At 37.4% G+C, this 22986-nt stretch overlaps 1 protein-coding gene across 2 annotated transcripts in view; it reads right to left on the reverse strand.

Moving 5' to 3' along the window:
• LOC125239186 (gelsolin-like) overlaps positions 1 to 22986 on the reverse strand; it is a 47711-nt gene that overhangs the window by 10512 nt on the left and 14213 nt on the right. For both annotated transcript variants that reach the window (XM_048146701.1, XM_048146702.1), the window contains 3 exons: positions 4703 to 4783; positions 3011 to 3085; positions 2732 to 2924 (listed from right to left, as the gene is read on the reverse strand). In XM_048146701.1, the coding sequence (XP_048002658.1) occupies positions 2732 to 2924; positions 3011 to 3085; positions 4703 to 4783 (349 nt within the window). The remainder of the gene's footprint in view (positions 1 to 2731; positions 2925 to 3010; positions 3086 to 4702; positions 4784 to 22986) is intronic.

Here is a 22986-nt window from a genome sequence, read left to right on the forward strand (position 1 = left end):
TACGAGTACTTTTCTGTATGATATAGACAGCAAACGAGCAGACGCGCCGCCTGATGGGAAGCAGTCATCGCCCCGATGGACATAAGCGACATCTTGGGACCCACTTAAAATGCGTCGCCAACCTTTGATAACCCTAAATACACTTTTTTTTATATACCACGTCGGTGGCAAACAGGTATACGGCCCGACTGATGGAAAGTGGTCACCGTAACCTATGGACGCCCGCAACTCAAGGGGTGTCACGTGAGGGGTGTCATGATTCTTGAAGAACCCCATGTCATAGCGTAAGGGAAACACCTCAAAAGGTAGCCTCAGTCCACAATTTGTACGTTCTGGGCCAAAACGAGCGAGAGGTCCGTTTGTTCTTGTTTTGTTTCATTTGTGCACCGTGTCGAGAAAGCGAGGATGAACTTTTTCTTTTTCCTTCATGTTCAAGTCATCGTCTTCACCTTTTAATAACCACTTAGGTTTTTTTCATCTAGTGTTCTTGTCGCCGCCGATGCAATATTAATTACACGAGATTTTTAGCCAATTTTTTTATTGCGATTTCTGCTTTGGTCCCATAATGAAAGTTGTTGATTATGAACTCAGAAGTCAGTATGGCTGGTCCTTTTTATTTAAGTTCAAAGATTTTATTGTATTTAAGAATCAGGTTACATTGCAGGTCGAAATAAAGGTACAATTACACATTCAGTTACACTGAGACTTTACCTTTTCAGGCATACATACATTTACAACTAAACTTAAATATAAATATTATTATGAGTAACTTAAATTATCCACAAGAGTGCAAAGTAATTTCATACAAATTTTTACCTGACGTCTTAAGCTGGCTGGTAAAATGATGATTCTGAATCATAAATATTGAATACTTAAATTGATGGACTTAAATAATAATTTACTGAGTAAAAAACACATTTCTCAATCAGCCACATTTTTACATTAGACTTAAATAATTTAATGTCCATGTGTTTAAAGCGATCAGGTAACTTGTTGTGATATGATTTCACCCGGTATTGGACAAATGTTTGCTACTATGACATAATCATAGAAACAGTAGGTAAACGAGAGGTAAACGAACAGAAGAATGTTTTGATACGTAGAAGTAAACAAAACAGGATTATTAGCGCAATTTAGACTGAACAAGATAATTGATGAGTAATCGCACAATGGAATAATGACGTCGAACGTCATTGCGTTGTCTATCCAAAATAGGCATACAAGCGGAATGCCTTCATGGTTTGTACAGTCACCGGCATATATAAGTGATGATTTCTATACCCTGTCACATTAAGACGATACGGTAGGGGTCAATTCTCCATACAAACGCTCTCGACTATTTCTTCCCTGATTTTTGAAGATAGAGCAATGATTTTTTCAACACAGATTGTTATTATTTTTATCTGTGTCGGACCGTTTTGATTTTTTTGATATTCTGCTTTTTAAAGACTCTAGAGCCAATCAAAAATTTCCAAAAACGGCCTTTTTCATTGTGGCGCAAAAAAAAAGGTGTGATACTCAAGATTGGTAACAATTAACCAAAAAAGCTAAACGGTCCGATATAGATTATTTCATTGTTATTCAGATTCTCAGATTTCGTTCCGATTGATTAAGTTTTGAAGGAGGAAAGAGTCGAGAGCGGAACCTCGATTTTAAAGATTTTTTTGAAATATCTTTTGACTGATGACTGACTTTGACTTTTGTTATCGTTAATTAGCAACCCAGTAAGGAAGAGCGGTGTCTCTTGACACAGGTATCTTGTATACTTAAAAAGAGACACCATCATGTACATTGTTAAGTTCTGAAGTTAATGAATAAACCATTTTTATTTTTATTTTTATTATTACTGAGTTTTATTTAATGGACAATTTTTTTTCGATAAATCTAGTTAATAACACTTGTATTATTTAACTAAAATTCCCAAGTTGAAAGGGGGGTTCCTTTCCATTTTAGCATTTTCGCTACCGTATCCTCTTAACGTCTTCTCTGAAATGTCATACGAAATTGTCAAACGATCAAAAGCGACATGGTACAGTCAGACAAGAAGGTGGTTAATCGAAAATGAAAAATGAAAATGAAATATTTATTTTTCAAGTAGGCATATTCAAGTAGTCAAATAAAGATACGGCTCTAACCCTACGCCTCAGCCTCGAGAAGATTTCAGTCCCCCCTCAGTTGGGAGGGGGATATCCACTATGGGACCGGCAAGAAACACGGCGGGCCACTTCTTTTCAAAACATTACATCTTATAATTAACATGCATTAAATAACAAGATAAAATTTAACAGGCAAAAATATTCATCAAAAAAAATATTAACAGACTAGGTACAGTCAACCATTGGAACCCTAGGCCACTGTAGAACTATGTCACAGTGACGTTATAAATCAGATTGTTAGAAATCTCTTACTGCTTGTCATTTTGACATGGTTGTATAGTGGCCTAGGGTTCCAATTGGTTGACTGTAGGTACTCTATGTGTGTGGTAAACCACTTTTTTGTCTGACTGTACAGAAATCATCACTTATTTATGACGGTGACTGTACTGTAAAATGGGGGAGTTGGGTTAAACGAAAGCAAGTTAATGATGTGATGACGGGTGATAGAGACATGCATGAAGTATGGAGGAGGAAGACATGCTGCGCCGACCCCAAGTAACTAGGAAGAGCAAGAGAATTTCATTTTCGGAGACATTATTTTATTTTGGAGAAAGAGAGAAAGGCAGTAGACTAACCTGGTTGGAAATATTGCAAGAATTTAGCGCTCTCGTGTCCCAACGTCTCTCTGTGCTGCACAGCGGCGCCCCCGAATTTGTCGTCCAGCCCGACCGTCAAGATGGCCGCCGCGCCGGATTCGTCCTGCGTCGATTCGCTGCCGATCCAGTAATGGATGTCCCATGATAGGTTGTTGCGTTTGTCCGCTGAAGTCTAGAAAAAAACATAATTTAATGCTAAAAGAGTCACTCATTCAACGCAAATGAATCTGCAATAATGCCATGATCTCTGGTATCTACCTTTAAGACAATGTAGGAGTCTCCTTTGTAGAATTTTCCAACATCTTTCTGTGGTACGGGCACTGGGTTGAAGTCCTGAAACATAGTATATTGTGCAACAAGGGAGGTAAGGGGGATTTTGTCAACGAGTGTTAGTAACTCGCCGTAAAAAGCCGCAGGCTGGAGAGAGTTATAGACACGAGCTTACAAAATCCTTACCTCCTGAGTTACACACAATATTTTTCATCACATTTAAGAAGAAAACACAGAGAAAAAAATGGTCAAGCGCAAATCGAGATGGCCGTCACAATTTCCTGCCAGGCCCCGTAGCCGAATGGCATTTCTCCGACGCCAAACGAAAGCGATACGCCGCTGGCTCTGTCGCGCCAATACGCAAGCGCGATAGAGATAGATATCTACTAGCGCTTCGTTTCGTGAGCGTTTCGTGAGCGATTGTGCCATTCGGCTAGCCACCCAGATTGCAAATTGTAACGATTTATCTACGTGAAATTTACAAAATAAATGTAAAACACACTGTAAAACATAAATAAAACGCATTTTTCATATCGTATAATATATTTTTAGCGTAATAGTCAAATTTTAGTTGTGCAAAAAAAATCCTCGGCTGATTGAAACATCCTTTGCCTTCAATACTTCAGTATTGTACGGAATTGTATTAATTTTTAAAACTAAACCCATTTCTCCCTTGGGAATAAAATAGTACATTATTCTTCAGTACACGTAGACGCAATGAGACCTTTAAACAGCAAATGTGATGAAAAATTAATTACCTACTCATTTACATCTAAATATATAAAAAAGAAGAAACTGACTGAGACTGACTGACTGACATATCAACGCATAGCCGAAACCGCTGGTCCTAGAAACCCCAAATTTGGCACGTAGGTTCCTTATAAGGTGTAGAGGAGTACTAAGAAAGGATTTTTTTAATCCACATTCTAAGGGGGTGAAATTGGGGTCCAAAGGTCAACGTTTTAATAAGATTACTTTTAGTACGTGGGCGGTGCGGGGAAAAGCTAGTAATACCTAGTTTATAAGATAGACACAGTTTTTTTATTATTTTTATTTAATAAATAAATATTGGGGGACACCTTACACAGATCAACCTAGGCCCCAAACTAAGCAAAGCTTGTGCAAATATGGGTGCTAGGCGACATATAGTTATATAGATATATACATATACTTATATAGATAATAAATACATACTTATATACATTAGTTTACTTAGTTCAGTCCCAGTTATTTGAATTAGGTGAAAAGTTTGAGTGTGGAATAATACACGTTTTTTTGTGGCATAAAACGTCGTATTATTTTGCGTATCTTTTTAATTTTTTAGGTTAAAATATTTCATCGCTTCAAGGAACTGCATATTGGGAAGTGTCACAGAAGGCAAGCATTTATTTATTTATTTAAACTTTATTGCACAGTAAAAAAAATGTACAAAAGGCGAACTTAATACCAAAAGGCATTCTCTGCCAGCTAACCTTTGGGCCAAACAGAGATCAATAAGAGCTAATATGTGCAAGAAATATAACAAGACGAGAAATTGAATATCTACTTAGCATTGTCGCGCGATAAATGATAAAGTATCAGGCCATAGGTATAATCGCACTATTTGCCTGCCTGAAAGTAAAGGGTCTCTTTTTTTCCTTGCTGAGATACGGAACCCTAAAAACTTGAAAATGAGCGTACCTCGATCCTCCAGACCTCCACACCGGCTTGCCTGCCGGCGTTCGCGAATGCTGGGTGCACCATTGCCTTGTGTCTCGCGTCCTGTAACAATAACAAACAAATTTAATATACACTAAACTAAACAGGGTGCGTAGCCGAATGGTACTAACGCTCACGAAACGCTCACGAAACGAAACGCTAGTAGATATCTATTTCTATCGCTCGTGCGTATTGGCGCGACAGAGCCGGACTAACTGGCGTGGCGTTTCGTTTTCGTTTGGCGTCGGAGAAATGCCATTCGGCTACTGAGGCGGGCAACCCCATTTCCCGCCGAGGTATGTATAGTGCTTTTCTCAAACATGGTATGAAATAAATAAAGTCTACTGAAAATAGTAACCTTGGATGGCTGTATCTCCTAAACGGTGCGTCGTAGCGCAAAAATAATCGAATTTTCGTTCCCCTTTGATACCCCGTATACGCTTATAAAAAAACAAGTTAAAAAAAAATTAAAAAAAAAACGAAAAAAATTTTTTTTGTATGAAAACGCACCCAAAATCAAATATTGTCTAGGGCCCGTACCAGTTGCAGTCGGCACGTCTATAAAGCCCCTTATAGTTTTTTTTTTATTTGGCTAAATACCTGCATGTTATGTCACAATTATCTGTGTTTGGAAATTAAAAAAGAGGACTTTGCCGGCCTTGGCCTGCAAGGTTTGTATGAAATTCCATTATCTATCAATCGTCCTAGCCGCACCTGCAACGTCATACTTCGCTGCCAATTATAAGGCACATAACATCAACATTTCATACCATGTTTGAGAAAATATTTTTACTTCCATTAAATCAAATGTGAAAAGTTACACCTACTAATGTCAACTCATTATTTTAATCTGAATGAAAAAGTGTTTTCTTTTCTTCCGTCGTATTTTTGTACTAAACGCTGTGCCAATATTGACATTGACATATATTATATGTACCTACTGCAATAAATATTTCCGTTAACTGCATACATTACATCAAACGCTTTAATAATGTTACGTTTGACATTGTTAAACTATAAAATCGTTAAAGCTTGAAGATTTTGACAGCCCATTAATTAATTCTCAAACTCAAAATATTTTACAAAAACCGGCCAAGAGCGTGTCGGGCCACGCTCAGTGTAGGGTTCCGTAGTTTTCCGTATTTTTCTCAAAAACTACTGAACCTATCAAGTTCAAAACAATTTTCCTAGAAAGTATTTATAAAGTTCTACTTTTGTGATTTTTTTCATATTTTTTAAACATATGGTTCAAAAGTTAGAGGGGGGGGACGCACTTTTTTTTCCTTTAGGAGCGATTATTTCCAAAAATATTAATATTATCAAAAAACGATCTTAGTAAACCCTTATTCGTTTTTTAATACCTATCCAACTATATATCACACATTGGGGTTGGAATGAAAAAAAATATCAGCCCCCACTTTACATGTAGGGGGGGTGCCCTAACGAAACATTTTTTCCACTTTTTATTTTTGCACTTTTTTGGCGTAATTGATATACATATTGGTACCAAATTTCAGCTTTCTAGTGCTAACGGTTACTGAGATTATCCGCGGACGGACGGACGGACGGAAAGACAGACATGGCGAAACTATAAGGGTTCCTAGTTGACTACGGAACCCTAAAAACTTTGCATCGTATTTTTGAATTTTTCACCTACAACTTTTTGGCACTTTGTCCGTAACACTGATCATATCTGGGCCAACAAGTTGTGGTATGTGGGTACTATGATATGAGTAGGTATATGTTTATGTATAAATGGGAATGTGTCTGTTTGTTTGTCCGTCTTTCACGGCAAAACGGAGCAACCAATTGACATGATTTTTTAAGTGGAGATGGTTGAAGGGATGGAGAGGAACATAAGCTACTTTTTGTCTCTTTCTAATCCTTTATTTCCCTAAAATGGGGGGGGGGGAGTTTGTATGCAGCACCTCGCAATTTTCGAATTTAACGTGAGCAAAGCCAAGGGCAAAAGTTAGATGTATTGCGAAAAGGGTTTACTTCGTATTTTTCCGGAAACGTTCGTATTTGTCATGCTATAGTTCAGTCAATGTCAGTACAGCTAGGAACATACTACGCGGACGTCCGTCGTAAAACGACCGCGACCGCGACCTATCAGTGTGCACGGAACAAAACATCCAGAGAGCCAGATTTCGATCGGACGTCCGTGCGCTCAAGGCCACGTCCGCGTCCGTCGACCGATAGTTTGCACGGTTATGTGTAATGTCATTGTCCAGATTCCCGTCCGCGGTCGATTCACGACGGACGTCCGCGTAGTGTGTTCCTAGCTTACATCTTGTACTCAAACTGACTGAAATAGCATGACACGTTTCGTACGCTTCCGTAACAATAACAATACGAAAGCATGTTATTGTCTTTTCCCACTACATCTGTATAATACCACTATTATATGTGAGTGTGTTTAGTAAAACGTCCCCCTTTGTCGGTTACCATTAAGGCACAATTAAGGCACACCTCGGACACTGGCGATCAAATATATGAAAGAGGCGCGTTCCTAGCACACAGTCTAAGCTCGTGTAGGTGAACGCGTATTACGCTTGTATGAGTGACATATGACAGGTCGACTGTTCGCGTTTTTGACAGGCGGTAACTGTGAGGTAACCGAGAGGGGTGGGCGGCACTTTCAGCGGGGAGCGGGAGTGGCCATACTGTACGATAGTACTCTTTATTATACTGTGATTAAGGCGAGATTTACTTGTATCTTTATATAAATAAACTGACAAAGCGGCTTTATAACAATCGACAAAGTGGGACGTGTTCCCGTGCACACTCACATATATTCTGCTTCGTTGAGTACCAAATGTTGACATTGACGTATATCGTATGGACTCGCAGTTCGTCTCAGAATATGAAAGGTGAATATAGACATTAATATCCTTTTGGACCGAGGCCAGGAAAACACTTTGGGTAAACAATGTCAACTGTGATCGTATTACTGACCTGTTATCCGTGATGTAATGACTAAACTTCCGTAAGACTTAGTTATTACAGTAATTTATAAACAACTGTGACCAGTGGTTGAGACAGATAAATAAATAAATAAATACTGGGGACACCTTACACAGATCAACTTAGCCCCAAACTAAGCAAAGCTTGTACTATGGGTGCTAAGCGACGAGACGAGAGCGCCAATGTCGCAAAAAAGAACTTTTTCCCCTCACTAGCTCGGAAACACGTGTTTTGTCCTTCAATACCAGCGGGTAAAAACGCATTTTATCCACTAGTGGGTAAAGTAATTTGACCTTGAATAAAGTCAAATTAACTGCTTTAAAATTGATAAAAGTAGGTGAATCTAGTAATAAAGATGATTTACCACCTGTGTAACTACTGGAAGCAGTGATAAACGCATTTTTTGCGTTGTAGTTTCCTCGCTATAGTGAGGGGAAAAGTTTTGTGTTACACTCGGGTGCAAATGTATTTTACTTCTCGTGTGTTAAAAAACTCGCAAGTTCAGGATTCTATTCTCGAACCACTCGCTTCGCTCGTGGTTCAACTATAGAATCCTTTCACTTGCTCGTTATTCAATTCCACACTCGGCGTTAAAATACAACTTTGCCCCCTTGTATAACAAATAACTATTTTCAATTCCCCGCAGTCGGACTTGTTATGCTCGTAATGAGTTTATTAAGCGTGCATGTAAATTGTTTAACACTAACGATAGGCTAAAGAGCATGGATATATTTAACTGTACAACAATTTCACTGAAGCAAGCATTTAGATAATGTACATATATTATACACCTGTATATATTATTTGAATGGTTCAAAGCATGCTTTTCTTAATGTTGTATAGGCGCCCACATTTTTACATCTTTAAATTTTTTTTCTTTTCATTTTGTTTTTCTTTACATGTCAATATAGTATTGATACTCTGTTGGACAATAGTATTTTATGCAACTGGTGGTTAAAAGAGGTCAAAAAACCGGCCAAGAGCGTGTCGGGCCACGCTCAGTGTAGGGTTCCGTAGTTTTCCGTATTTTTCTCAAAAACTACTGAACCTATCAAGTTCAAAACAATTTTCCTAGAAAGTCTTTATAAAGTTCTACTTTTGTGATTTTTTTCATATTTTTTAAACATATGGTTCAAAAGTTAGAGGGGGGGGGGGGACGCACTTTTTTTTCCTTTATGAGCGATTATTTCCGAAAATATAAATATTATCAAAAAACGATCTTAGCAAACCCTTATTCATTTTTAAATACCTATCCAACAATATATCACACGTTAGGGTTGGAATGAAAAAAAAATTCATGCCCCACTTTACATGTAGGGGGGGTACCCTAATAAAACATTTTTTTCCATTTTTTATTTTTGCACTTTGTCGGCGTGATTGATATACATATTGGTACCAAATTTCAGCTTTCTAGTGCTAACGGTTACTGAGATTATCCGCGGACGGACGGACGGACGGACGGACGGACGGACGGACGGACGGACAGACAGACATGGCGAAACTATAAGGGTTCCTAGTTGACTACGGAACCCTAAAAAGGTGAGTGGCGTGGGTAACAATTTGAGGCGAAGCCGAAAATTGTTAATAAAGACGCCACGAGCATTTTTTGACTCAGTTGCCTCTGCGTGTGTCCCATGATATGGGCAAGGGCAACATCCGCTCGGTGTACCCCTTACATTTCATTAAAGTGTCGAAAGGGCCTCTACGCGTTGGCTTCGGCCCCGCGCACGCCTCCCAAAGGTCCGGAATACCATTGTTCCGTGATGGGAAAGACATACTTAATAAAAAAAAAACACTTATCTTTACAAAACAATTTATTTTGTAAGTATATAAAGTATTAGCTTCGTAATTCTTATGTGCAATTAAGGAAACTATAGGTCTGGTTTTTTGTTGCTTATTTTCTGTTATTTCTTGTATATGACTGTTTGTTTCTAAATAAAGAGAAAAAAAAAATATACATACTTAAATAGATAAATACATACTTATACATATACATAGAAAACATCCATGACTCAGGAACAAATATCTGTGTTCATCATACAAATAAATGCCCTTACCGGGATTCGAACCCAGCACCGCGACTGAGCTAGACCGGTCGTCAAGACCGGTAGCAGGTATATGGAAATACTAGCTTTTGCCCGCGGCTTCGCTCGCGTTAGAAAGAGACAAAAAGTAGTCTATGTCACTCTCCATCCCTTCAACTATTTCCACTTAAAAAATCACGACAATTCGTCGTTCCGTTTTGCCGTGAAAGACGCGACAAACAAACAGACACACACATTTTCCCATTTGTAATATTAGTATGGAAGTATGGATTTCGTGGTTCGCCGAAGGTTGTCGAAATGTCGACATCTGGCTATTACTTTACGCTACTGATAAGAAATTCGTATACCATCGGTTGTAAAGGTTGCCGACGTTTGTCCATTACCACCCATTACTTTATGAGGGGATCGATAAGGGATGGGAAGGTCATGGTAACCTTTATTTACCATGACATCACTGTCCCAAGTGCCTTGTCACACTATCAGTCATTCAACTATAAACAAGTACGATAATGTAATAAGGTCCAAATTCATATAACACCGTCATATTGGTCGTTACGGTTAGGTTGAGCTGCTTGAGCTACACTTTGTACCTTATTCGTGAATATTTAAGTTTGAATTTGAATGAAACTGGTTGATTGTTATGTTTGGCTACGGCGGGCTTGTCTGATCATTGTATGTCTCATAAAATTTGTATTTAGAACGAATGATATGTATTAGTAGGTCAAATAAACAAATCTGACAGCGGTTTAGTCTTCAATGTGATACCGTATAGTACATAACCTAACCACAAAATTAAAATTTTGAAAAACCCCCGACCGCGACCTAGTGGGCCGATTTTCATCAAACATGGCTAAGAACACTCCCGACTAACTCAGCTTTCAGACAAAAAAAACTAAATCAAAATCGGTTCATCCGTTCGAGAGCTACGATGCCACAGACAGACACACACACAGACAGACAGACAGACAAACAGACAGACAGACAGACAGACAGACAGACATACACACAGACAGACACGTTAAACTTATAACACCCCTTCGTTTTTGCGTCGGGGGCTAACAAGAAAAATTATACACTTTTACAAGTACGTTTTTAACCCCCGATACAAAAACGACGAGGTGTTATAAGTTGGACGTGTCTGTCTGTGTGTATGTCTGTCTGTCTGTCTGTTTGTCTGTGTGTCTGTCTGTGTGTGTCTGTCTGTGGCATCGTAGCTCTCCAACGGATGAACCGATTATGATTTAGTTTGGTTTGTCTGAAAGCTGAGTTAGTCGGGAGTGTTCTTAGCCATGTTTCATGAAAATCGGTCCACTGTATCGCGGTCGGGGGTTTTTTCAAAATTTCGTGGTTAGGTTATGATAATAATTGTTGTGGTAATAACCACAAATTAAAATTTTGAAAAAACCCCCGACCGCGACTTAGTGGACCGATTTTCATGAAACATGGCTAAGAACACTCCCGACTAACTCAGCTTTCAGACAAAAAAAACTAAATCAAAATCGGTTCATCCGTTCGAGAGCTACGATGCCACAGACAGACACACACACAGACAGACAGACAGACAAACAGACAGACAGACAGACAGACAGACAGACATACACACAGACAGATACGTCAAACTTATAACACCCCTTCGTTTTTGCGTCGGGGGTTAAAAATACTCTTAATTATTTATTCTGCCCTCCAGTCGGAAAGCGTCAGATTTCAGTCCGCTGCGCTAAACGAAGTTACCGCTCACTGGTTGTGTCGAACAGTAAAGTAGCAGGTATACACACCTTAGCCGGTAAATGAGCATTTCTTTTTTTTTCGCCATTTTTTTATTTTGATTCTTTTAGGGAATTTTAGGTCAATTGTACTCAGAATCACGAGTAAGTACTTTCAATCTCACTGGGAGACAAAAAGTGTCCCGGAATTTCCATACATTTTTGTTACTTTCCTCTTTTGTTACCACACAACATGTATGGAAAATGGTAACAAAATAAGAAAAATCGTATGGGACAATTTTTTTAACTACTAGGATTGAAGAAACTAGTGATTATGAGTAGAAAGAAATACCATTTTTTTTCAAAAATATTTCACAAAAGTGGCGAAAAAAAAGAAATGCTCAAATAAGGAAGACGATCGCAGATTCCGCCTCGGCGGACATTACAATACAATACAATACAATACTCTTTGTTGCACACCTCACATAGTTTACAAGTAATGCACAAGAAACAAAAACAAAATAAATTACATTTGCCTTAGAATTACTATTCCTGCCTTAGAAACGTAATCTACAACCCATAAACAATAAATAATATATAGGACAAGTATGAGACTGAACTAATAAAATGTAATAAATGCCCATATCAATGCATTTGTCATCCTGTTGACGCGAAGTAATTTATATTCAGGTATTACATAATGTTTAATTGTTTAGTTATTTATGGGCATGCCGTACAACATATATATTACATACTTAGTGCGTTGATTCAGGAATGCGTTAAGGTACCAAGTTGTAATTTATATCAAATATTTTGGTCCACTGTCCCTTGGAGCTGTGAAAACAACAAACTTTTAAGCCAAAGCAATCAAAAGATACTTTATTTATGCCGCATTTTCGACACTTGCTTTGCTAGGAAATCAAAACCTGCATGGTACTTCCCGTGAACTCGAACTCTTGAAATTTGGTGCGAAGCAACATCTTATAGCATAGATAAAGGAAAAATTGCGAAAACCTTAAAATTTTTAGTTCTACCATATAATAAAAAAATATTTTTAAAATTTTAAATTTTGTACGAAACTGTGACGAAACCCTGACCAGTCCGACTCGCACTTAACCGGTTTTTACTACATATATGTTTTAAGTCCGCACTCAAATACTTTTTAAACAGAGGTCACTTTTGATTCGACAGTAGACTAATAAGTCGTAAATGAAAGTGTCTACATATACCTAAACAGTTTTATATTCGAAACAAAATACGACATAGTTTATTTAGAGCCTAAGAATTTTAATGTGCCTTCACTCGTGAGACCTGACTATAGAACATCTGGACCACGTCAGTCGCTCCAAAGAACATTATAAACACAGATCACTTATTCGCACATACTAACCTACATACCTACCTGGTGCCGTGCCGTAGCGGAATAGCATTTCTACGACGCAAAACGAAAACGAAACGCCGCGAAAGGTAGTCTGGCTCTGTCGCGCCAATACGCAAGAGCGATAGAGATAGATATCTACGAGCGTTTCGTTTCGTGAGCGTTTGTGCCATTTGGATACGTACCCTGACAAGAACATCTGGACCATGTCAGCCGCTCCAGAGAACATTATATAAACACAGATCACTTATAGTAAGGCGGCGGAATTGAAAAAAGTCGTCTAGTTTTGAAGTTGATGTGACTGGAGAGTATACTGCTGACAAGTGGTATCGTTCTGATCGGTAGACTTTACTGAGTACGAAATAATGACTTGTCACATTCTCAGACTGTGGGGGGGTTAACTATGACGTCACAAAGATCGCGGTCCCGGGTTTCATTTTTTTGCCAATTTGTCTAGAACCCCTTATCCAAATTTGAAAAATGAGGTGTCGATTGAAAGCGTATAACATGCTGATTAAGATTTCTTATATGTGAAAAGTATAGTTTTGTTAGTTATTTTTTAATTAACAATAATGCAAAAAATACTTTTTTTTTACTCTCTTTTTTGATTTTTGTGACTCAAAAAGGCAATGAAAACGGCCACTTAGCTAAAAAATATGTTATATAAATCATTTAACTACATTATTAAGCTATCTGTTGCTTTTTAAATTTCTACGATCGGATAATAAATAAGCAAACTACAACCACATACCTGTAGGCGGGGAGTACCGCTTGACACGCGTTCCCATACATTCGGCGTCTATCAAATTACACCTCGCGCAAAATTCGTTTCAAGCAGATATACCTCTAATCTTATTCATCGTAACCTATCAATATTGGTATCATTTGAAAGTACAATTAAAGTACTTTAAGAAACAATGTCAATCATTTTCTTAAAATCAATAATCGCCAGTCTGCGGTGGTTACAAAGGAAAAAAGTGGGTATGCAATTTGACTGGTTTCCTAGGTTTGATACCCTAGACGAGTTTAAAAGGGGAGGTAAAGGTGACATATGGGTTGTTCTCTGGCCTAAAAGCTATACAGAGGGTCAGGGGAGAAAAAAACTAGGGTTTAAGTTTAGTTTTAAGTTATTTTTTCTTTTATTTGTTGATTTTATTGTGTTTAATTTTTTTGTAATTTTATCAAGGATACACGTTGGTTTCTTTTGCTGAAAATTCCCTTTTTAACCCCCGACGCAAAAACGAAGGGGTGTTATAAGTTTGACGTGTCTGTCTGTCTGTCTGTCTGTCCGTCTGTCTGTCTGTCTGTCTGTCTGTGTGTGTGTCTGTCTGTGGCATCGTAGCTCCCAAACGGATGAACCGATTTAGGTTTAGTTTTTTTTGTCTGAAAGCTGAGTTAGTCGGGAGTGTTCTTAGCCATGTTTCATGAAAATCGGTCCACTATGTCGCGGTCGGGGGTTTTTTCAAAATTTTAATTTTTGTTTTTTATGAGAAATGTTATGAATTTCATGGCATTTTCCGATAGAGACTAAAATTAACTTTCAAATAAGGCCACATAGTCATACTGATACATAGTCATACCCTTAATATTATATAAGTAAAAGTATGACTATGTGGCCTACTGATACATAGCCATACCCTTAATATTCTATAAGTAAAAGTATGACTATGTGGCCTTATTTGAAAGTTAATTTTAGTCTCTATCGGAAAATGCCATAAAATTCATAACATTTCTCATAAAAAAGGGAACTTTTAGCAAAAGAAACCAACGTGTATCCTTGATAAAATTACAAAAAAATTAAACACAATAAAATCAACAAATAAAGGAAAAAATAACTTAAAACTAAACTTAAACCCTAGTTTTTTTCTCCCCTGACCCTCTGTGTAGCTTTTAGGCCAGAGAACAACCCATATGTCACCTTTACCTCCCCTTTTAAACTCGTCTAGGGTATCAAACCTAGGAAACCAGTCAAATTGCATACCCACTTTTTTCCTTTGTAACCACCGCAGACTGGCGATTATTGATTTTAAGGAAATGATTGACATTTCTTCTTAAAGTACTTTAATTGTCCTTTCAAATGATACCAATATTGATAGGTTACGATGAATAAGATTAGAGGTATATCTGCTTGAAACGAATTTTGCGCGAGGTGTAATTTGATAGACGCCGAATGTATGGGAACGCGTGTCAAGCGGTACTCCCCGCCTACAGGTATGTGGTTGTAGTTTGCTTATTTATTATCCGATCGTAGAAATTTAAAAAGCAACAGATAGCTTAATAATGTAGTTAAATGATTTATATAACATATTTTTTAGCTAAGTGGCCGTTTTCATTGCCTTTTTGAGTCACAAAAATCAAAAAAGAGAGTAAAAAAAAAGTATTTTTTGCATTATTGTTAATTAAAAAATAACTAACAAAACTATACTTTTCACATATAAGAAATCTTAATCAGCATGTTATACGCTTTCAATCGACACCTCATTTTTCAAATTTGGATAAGGGGTTCTAGACAAATTGGCAAAAAAATGAAACCCGGGACCGCGATCTTTGTGACGTCATAGTTAACCCCCCCACAGTCTGAGAATGTGACAAGTCATTATTTCGTACTCAGTAAAGTCTACCGATCAGAACGATACCACTTGTCAGCAGTATACTCTCCAGTCACATCAACTTTTTCCGAGACCCTCTCGCCGCTCTACTATTAGTCGAATTAGTACATACAGTACATATATAAGGGGCTAACAAATTAGTCACGGATATTGTTACGGCTGATAGTACTCCGCTCCTGGAGTATATTTATGTATGAAACATCATAGGTTTTGTTATGTTTTTTTAGAGAAAACTAGGAAACAAATATGCTATGTTAAAACACCCCGTTAATAAAATTATTAAATGAGACCTCTCTAGACACTGTTAACGTGACATGAGAGACACTGTTAAACATCCTGACAGGCTATTACATTACAGAGGATGGTTATTTAGAAAATAAATTAATAGTATTTTATGCAACAGGCGTTTAAAGGAGGTCAAAAAAGACGAGTGGCGTAGGTAACAATTTGAGGCGAAGCCGAAAATTGTTATTAAGGCGCCACGAGTATTTTTTGACTCAGTTAAACACCGTTGCATACAATACTTTTTCTACGACCATGCACTTACTTTTGAATAGTTTTCTAGAATAACTTTCGTGAAATTCGCACTGTTTCCTATAAGTATTTTGACTTGTCCTCTGCAATGTTTCTGCACTCACCCTGTCGCTCGCACTCCCCCGCGCCGCCGCCCGCCCCCGGCCGGCGCCCCGCGTCCCGCTATATCCCTTAAAACAATGCTGTAAGAGCTATATCGTATGCGTGGGTGCGCGGGGCGCCGGGCGGGGGCGGGCATCTTTTATGTAGGGTTTTAACGATCTATGCACGACACGGTAAATGACGAATAACAACACGGGAGTAGAAAAAATATTTTTTTTTGTTAAGGGTATGAAAACAAAAAAAAACATGATTTTTTTCAGTAATTTCTAGTGAAAGTTCATTGTTTTGATGTTAATTAACGTCCCTTAAAATATCCGTGACTAATTTGTTAGCACCTTATATTATGTATAACTACTTACCTACATCTCTATGGTACAAAGTAATATTATATTATTGAAGAGGACGGGGGACAGTAATTCGTGATTGAGTATTTTATTTTTTAATTCACGCGAATCCACAAACCATATTTTTTTAAATATATAGAATAGTAGGTACCCTTCAGTGGTCGGATGGTCTAATGGTGAAGACGTTAACCGCGTAAAGCTGAAGATTCGGGTTCGATTCCCGGCTCGGATTTTAGTGGATTTATTTACTTATCGTATATTATGATATTAATATATTAATATGAACACCTAAGCACTTCATCTACTTATATTTAGTAGCTCTGTATCTTCTCACTAAAGTATATTTACCTGATTTTAGGATTTTACTGACAATAAGCTATTCGCTGGAATAGTTCCAAAAACTCGTGTCATCGGCGAATCCGTGAATGTGAACACATTTGATATGCCTTTGTTTTGACCGATGTCTATCCAATTTAGATCATAGGTGAAACGGAACAAATCGAACAACGAACTTTTTTTTATTCCACGTCGATGGCAAACAGGCATACGGTCAGCCTGATGGAAAGCGGTCACCGTAACCTATGGACGGCTGCAACTCAAGGGGTGTCACATGCGCGTTGCCGACGTTTTAGAAACTTGTACACTGCTTTTTAGGGTTCCGTAGTCAACTATGTCTGTCTGTCCGTCCGTCCGTCCGCGGATAATCTCAGTAACCGTTAGCACTAGAAAGCTGAAATTTGGTACCAATATGTATATGAATCACGCCGATAAAGTGCAAAAATAAAAAATGGAAAAAAATGTTTTATTAGGGTACCCCCCCTACATGTAAAGTGGGGGCTGAAATTTTTTTTCATTCCAACCCTAACGTGTGATATATTGTTGGATAGGTATTTAAAAATGAATAAGGGTTTGCTAAGATCGTTTTTTGATAATATTTTTATTTTCGGAAATAATCGCTCCTAAAGGAAAAAAAAGTGCGTCCCCCCCCCTCTAACTTTTGAACCATATGTTTAAAAAATATGAAAAAAATCACAAAAGTAGAACTTTCTAAAGAATTTCTAGGAAAATTGTTTTGAACTTGATAGGTTCAGTAGTTTTTGAGAAAAAAACGGAAAACTACGGAACCCTACACTGAGCGTGGCCCGACACGCTCTTGGCCGGTTTTTTGAAGAAATCCCCATCCGTATTGTAGTTCATCGGGAATATCTCGGCAGGGAGCTCATTCCACAGCCGGACTTAGACATTACACCTATCAGTTTTTATAGGCAGATTTAAGAGGGACACAATTTTGTATGCCTGTTTGTTTGCCTGTGTGGTGACGGGTTTAGAATTTCACCACCCCCTTTCTTCCCGTGGGTGTCGTAGAAGGCGACTATGGGATATGGGTTAAATTGTGGCGTAGGCGAGAGGCTGGCAACCTGTCACTGCAATGTCACAGTTTTCGTTTTCTTTCAACCCCTTATTTGCCAAGAGTGACACTGAAGCTTTAGTAGTTTCATGTGCTCTGCCTACCCTTTTATGCGATACAGGCGTGATTGTATGTATGTATGTACAATTTTGTATGAAATTGCTTTGCACTGTCATGGACAAAATGCAACTCCTCATCCATTTTCGAAGAATCAAGAAACTCGAGACTCTTTTCTTCTTTCTGAAAGACTTACCAGCTGGTCAGGTGATAATTATCAATGACTTATTTAGAATTTACCTACATAGAATAGAATACTATGATAATTTGAACAGTAATGTGACTTTTATTATCATCCTACCTGCTGTTTTTCCGACTAAAATCTAAGATATTAAAAATTTCCCGTATTGTCACTCACTACATGACCCAAGTTCCGTTTTATAGTCCATAAAAATATCAGAGGTCATAGTGAAAATAGAAAAGTAAATCGCTGTATCGTTGGGATAACCTTTCCTTTGGCACTAGCGAACTAGGCTACGAATAACTTTTTTTATGAACACATTTATCAAGTGTTTATGTTCTATTTTTATGTTTGAATTTATAATCTCTTAGATAGAATAAAACTATGGAAACGGATTAAATCGCGTATCATGAATTTACAATTCATCCCGACGTTTCGAACACTTTACAGCGTTCGTGGTCAACGGGTGACTGAGGAAAAATTACAATGTGTAAAAGCTACCCACATACAAGAAATATTAACGAACCATGACCATAAATGATATAGATTTCTAAGGCAGGTTCACACACTATAAATAAAGCTAGTTATACAATATTCAAAAAAATTACCATTACTATCAGGGGCGGCTCACTCCGCGATTCCATAGCCGCGCTACAAGTACATGCGGGCGGCCGCGAGTTCGCGGCCTAATCAGGGGTGGCTCGAATTCTCACGGAACGCACGTTCGCACTTTCTATTGTTACTATACGTCGCGAGTTTTTTTAAAGGTTCATATGCGATATCCGCGTGTGGAATGGCTAATAATGCTTAGTTAAATAAACATCATGAATAAAATAGGACAATATTACACAGATCTACTATTGACTATGTCATTTATAAATGCCCCACGGAAACGTTCAATCAGGCTTGTGACGTTGGGACTTAAACAAAAATATATAAATACTGTATATATACCTAGAAAATACCCAAGACTTGAATATAATAACATAACATTTTATTTGAGTATTATTATTTTTTAATCCATAGGCAACCCTAACGTCCGACGCTGCGCATGTGCGGCTCGTTTCTTTGTAATCATTTTGTAGGCATTTAAAAAGGCGGCATTTCGTGAACTTCAAAGCAGTGGGCCTTCTGTACTTGTACTATTATATATTCTGTGTTACTATGTTAAAAAACAATTAATCAATTAATCTACAAAAAAATTACAAAAACAAACTGCAAATGTCCAACACCATAGAACACATTTTATGCACATTGCAAATGGTTGGCTAGATAAATTTGAGATTTTTGTTTTGTTTATTTTCAAAATGTTGGTCCATTTCATAACTTCCTTATATAAAATGATTTTACCTGAAATATTTAATACGAGTTGGCACTGTCTTCGCTTTTTTCTTGAATATTTTAAGATCTGTGATAAGGAATAAATGATAAGTCGACCCTACTACAGGTTATTCACATTCTGTCACATTAAGATTCAAGAAAAGAGTGTAAAATGAATTAATTTAGATCTTAAATGCCGCCTATAAGGCTATAAAAATAACTGTGATGAGCGTAGATATTTTTTCCCCTCACTAGCTCGGAAACACGTGTTTTGCCCTTTAATACCAGCGGGTAAAAACGCATTTTATCCACTAGTGGGTAAAGTAATTTGACCTTGAATAAAGTCAAATTAACTGCTTTAAAATTGATAAAAGTAGGTGAATCTAGTAATAAAGATGATTTATCACCTGTGGAACTACTGGAAGCAGTGATAAACTCATTTTTTGCGTTGTAGTTTCCTCGCTATAGTGAGGGGAAAAGTTTTGTGTTACACTCGGGTGCAAATGTATTTTACTTCTCGTGTATTAAAAAACTCGCAAGTTCAGGATTCGGTTCAGGTTCTCGCTTCGCTCGTGGTTCAACTATAGAATCCTTTCACTTGCTCGTTTTTCAATTCCACACTCGGCGTTAAAATACAACTTTGCCCCCTTGTATAACAAATAACTATTTTATTATAACGTGCTTACAGCTGCAAAAGAGCATGTCGAATTTATGAATGAATTCATTCATAATTTCTCCATGCAATTTTGCAGCTCACCTTACAATGATACCATTTATGGCATATATTATGTTAAGTACATAACATAAATAACACTGTAAAATGTAGATATCTGATCATAAAAGTTACATTTCTAAATAAATTATCAACTAACGCGATTCACGCTCACTATTTTTCGTAGAAAATAAGAAAATATCCTACTGTTATGTTATCGCTATGTACTATAGCTATTCATAACACGTTTGTTTATTTATATACCAGTGTATGAAGTCAAACGGACTGAGCGTATTTTTCATCATCATCATCATTCCCTTGCTCTTTTCCCATTATTTGGGGTCGGCGCAGCAGATCATCTTCCTCCATTTCTCTCTATCAGCCGTCATTTCCATACTAATACCTTTCACTCTCATATCGTTGTTCACACATTCCATCCATCTTTTCTTAGGCCTTCCACTACCATTGTATCCATCCACTTTCATATTTACCACTCGTTTTATAACATTGCTTTCATCCCTCCATACCATACCATGCTAATCGACTTCCTCTCAATTTCTCTGTCACTGGCTACTAACACTGACTACTTTCAGGCTTCCTCTTACTTATATACTCATTCCGAATCCTATCCAGTCTTGTCACACCACACATCCATCGCAACATTCTCATTTCATTCACATGCAGTCTTCTCTCATCATTCGTCTTGGTGGCCCAGCACTCACTACCATACAGGACGACAGGTCGGATAACTGATTTATAAATTTTCCCCTTCAGCCTGAGAGGCATTCGGGGATCGCAGGTTGTGCCTGTAACCTGTCGCCATTTCATCCATCCTGCGTTAATCCGAGCGATCTGAGCGTATTTTTATATACAATTATTAGGGTTGCCAATTTTCTTCATAAATAGTCAAGTAAATAAATAAATAATTATAGGACATTTTTACACAGGTTGACTGAGGCCCACGGTAAGCTCGTTAACCAACCATACACTTACGGATTTGTCCGCCTGGCAAGAAGTAATATTAACTACAGTCGCCGTCAATAGAACTTGTGAACAATGTAAACAAACCTTGTAGGCAAAATGTCTTTAACTCCCATTCTAACTCATCAGATACTGCCTAAATCCATGTGTTATTTAATCAATTCATATCACATTATGATCCTCAACCTTTAAAATAGTAAAATTGTGCTAAAATATTGATATTTTATGCAATGGTTTGTTTACATTGTTGACAATTTCTATTGACAGCGATTTTACTACTTTTATGAGGAACTACTAACTTTGAAATTTGCGGAGTGCTCCATACAAACATCCACCCCCCCCCTATTTTGGGGAGGGGAGGGTTAGAATTTGACAGGTAAAGACAAAGTAGCCTATGTATTTTTCCATCCCTTCAAATATCTTCACTTAAAAAATCACGTGAATTCGTCGCTCCGTTTTGCCGTGAAAGACGGACAAACAAACAGAAACAAACACTTTCCCATTTCTAATAAATATACATCTTGGTTATAAATCTGTTACTTTTTCATAGGTGTTTTACGTATTTTTCATGTTACATTCCCACGGGATACTAAACTTGATTCATGACATTACTAGGGCTGTAAAATGGTTATTTTTGATTTAACGACCGTTTCCCGCAATTTTTGCAGGATATTTTTTTACATTAACAAATTTTATTTAGCCTACGCGTAAGTACGCCTATAGCATGTATGTAATTATGTAAATAGGTTAAGATATACAATTTAAGATTGTTTAAAAAATGAGCGCATCTTGCCATTAAACGTAACAGTTTGGCAAGTTTTTTTAATGTAAAAAATTAGTTTAAATTGTTTTTTTTTTCAAAATAAATTAAAAAAAAAACCAGGACGATACTTGAGAATCTGAATAATAATGAAATAATTTGTGTCGGACCATTTATTTTTTATGTCTAAGTAATTGTTATAAATTTTGAACATCAAACCTTTTTTTGCGGCATAATTAATTTGGCTGTTTTTGAAATTTTTGATAAACCCTAGCGCCTTTAACAATAATAATATGAAAAAAAAAAGGGAAAATGTCCGACACAGATAACAATAATCTGTGTTGACAAAAATCATTGTTCTAGCTTCAAAAACCAGGGAGGAAATAGTCGAGAGCAGTACTCAGAACTGACCACTCCTGTTGCGTCTTAAGCTCATAACATATTTACACTGTAACATACTACTGTCACTTTAAGAATTAAATTCTTATCTGTTCCGTGTTATACTTGAGCCATGAACATGACATGATTATAATCAGTTTACCTACTTCAAAATAAGTGTTAGGAAGGACAGGGTGACGCCAACTTACTGTTATCTTGTATGTAATAGTGTTTTGATAAGTAGTTTCGGAACACTTTCTAAACTATTTAAATTTGTGAATTATATATTTATCTCGATCGGGAATTTATGAGCATGCGCAAAAGGCATTATATTTAGAACAAGATTTAAAAAATATGACAAGAATAGAAGAAAAAGAATATGTCAGATGAAAGAGAAAATTGTTGGCGTTCACGGCGGTTGTAAGAAAAGTGGCGCTTTCAAACGAAAATTCGAGCGGAGAAGTCGTAGATTTAAACCAAAAAGATAACATGTGTCGTTTAACTTCAAAACTGGGTAAATCCATTCTGCTATAAGGTTGATTATCTTGACGACCGGTCTGGCGCAGTCGGTAGTGACCCTGCCTGCTACGCCGCGGTCCCGGGTTCGAATCCCGGTAAGGGCATTTATTTGTGTTATGAGCACAGATATTTGTTCCTGAGTCATGGATGTTTTCTACGTATATAAGTATTTATATATTAATATATATAATGTTATATTATATATATCGTTGTCTGAGTACCCACAACACAAGCCTTCTTGAGTTTACCGTGGACCTCAGTCAATCTG

The sequence above is a fragment of the Leguminivora glycinivorella genome, chromosome 25 (assembly GCF_023078275.1).
Source record: "Leguminivora glycinivorella isolate SPB_JAAS2020 chromosome 25, LegGlyc_1.1, whole genome shotgun sequence".
Classification (NCBI taxonomy): domain Eukaryota; kingdom Metazoa; phylum Arthropoda; class Insecta; order Lepidoptera; family Tortricidae; genus Leguminivora; species Leguminivora glycinivorella.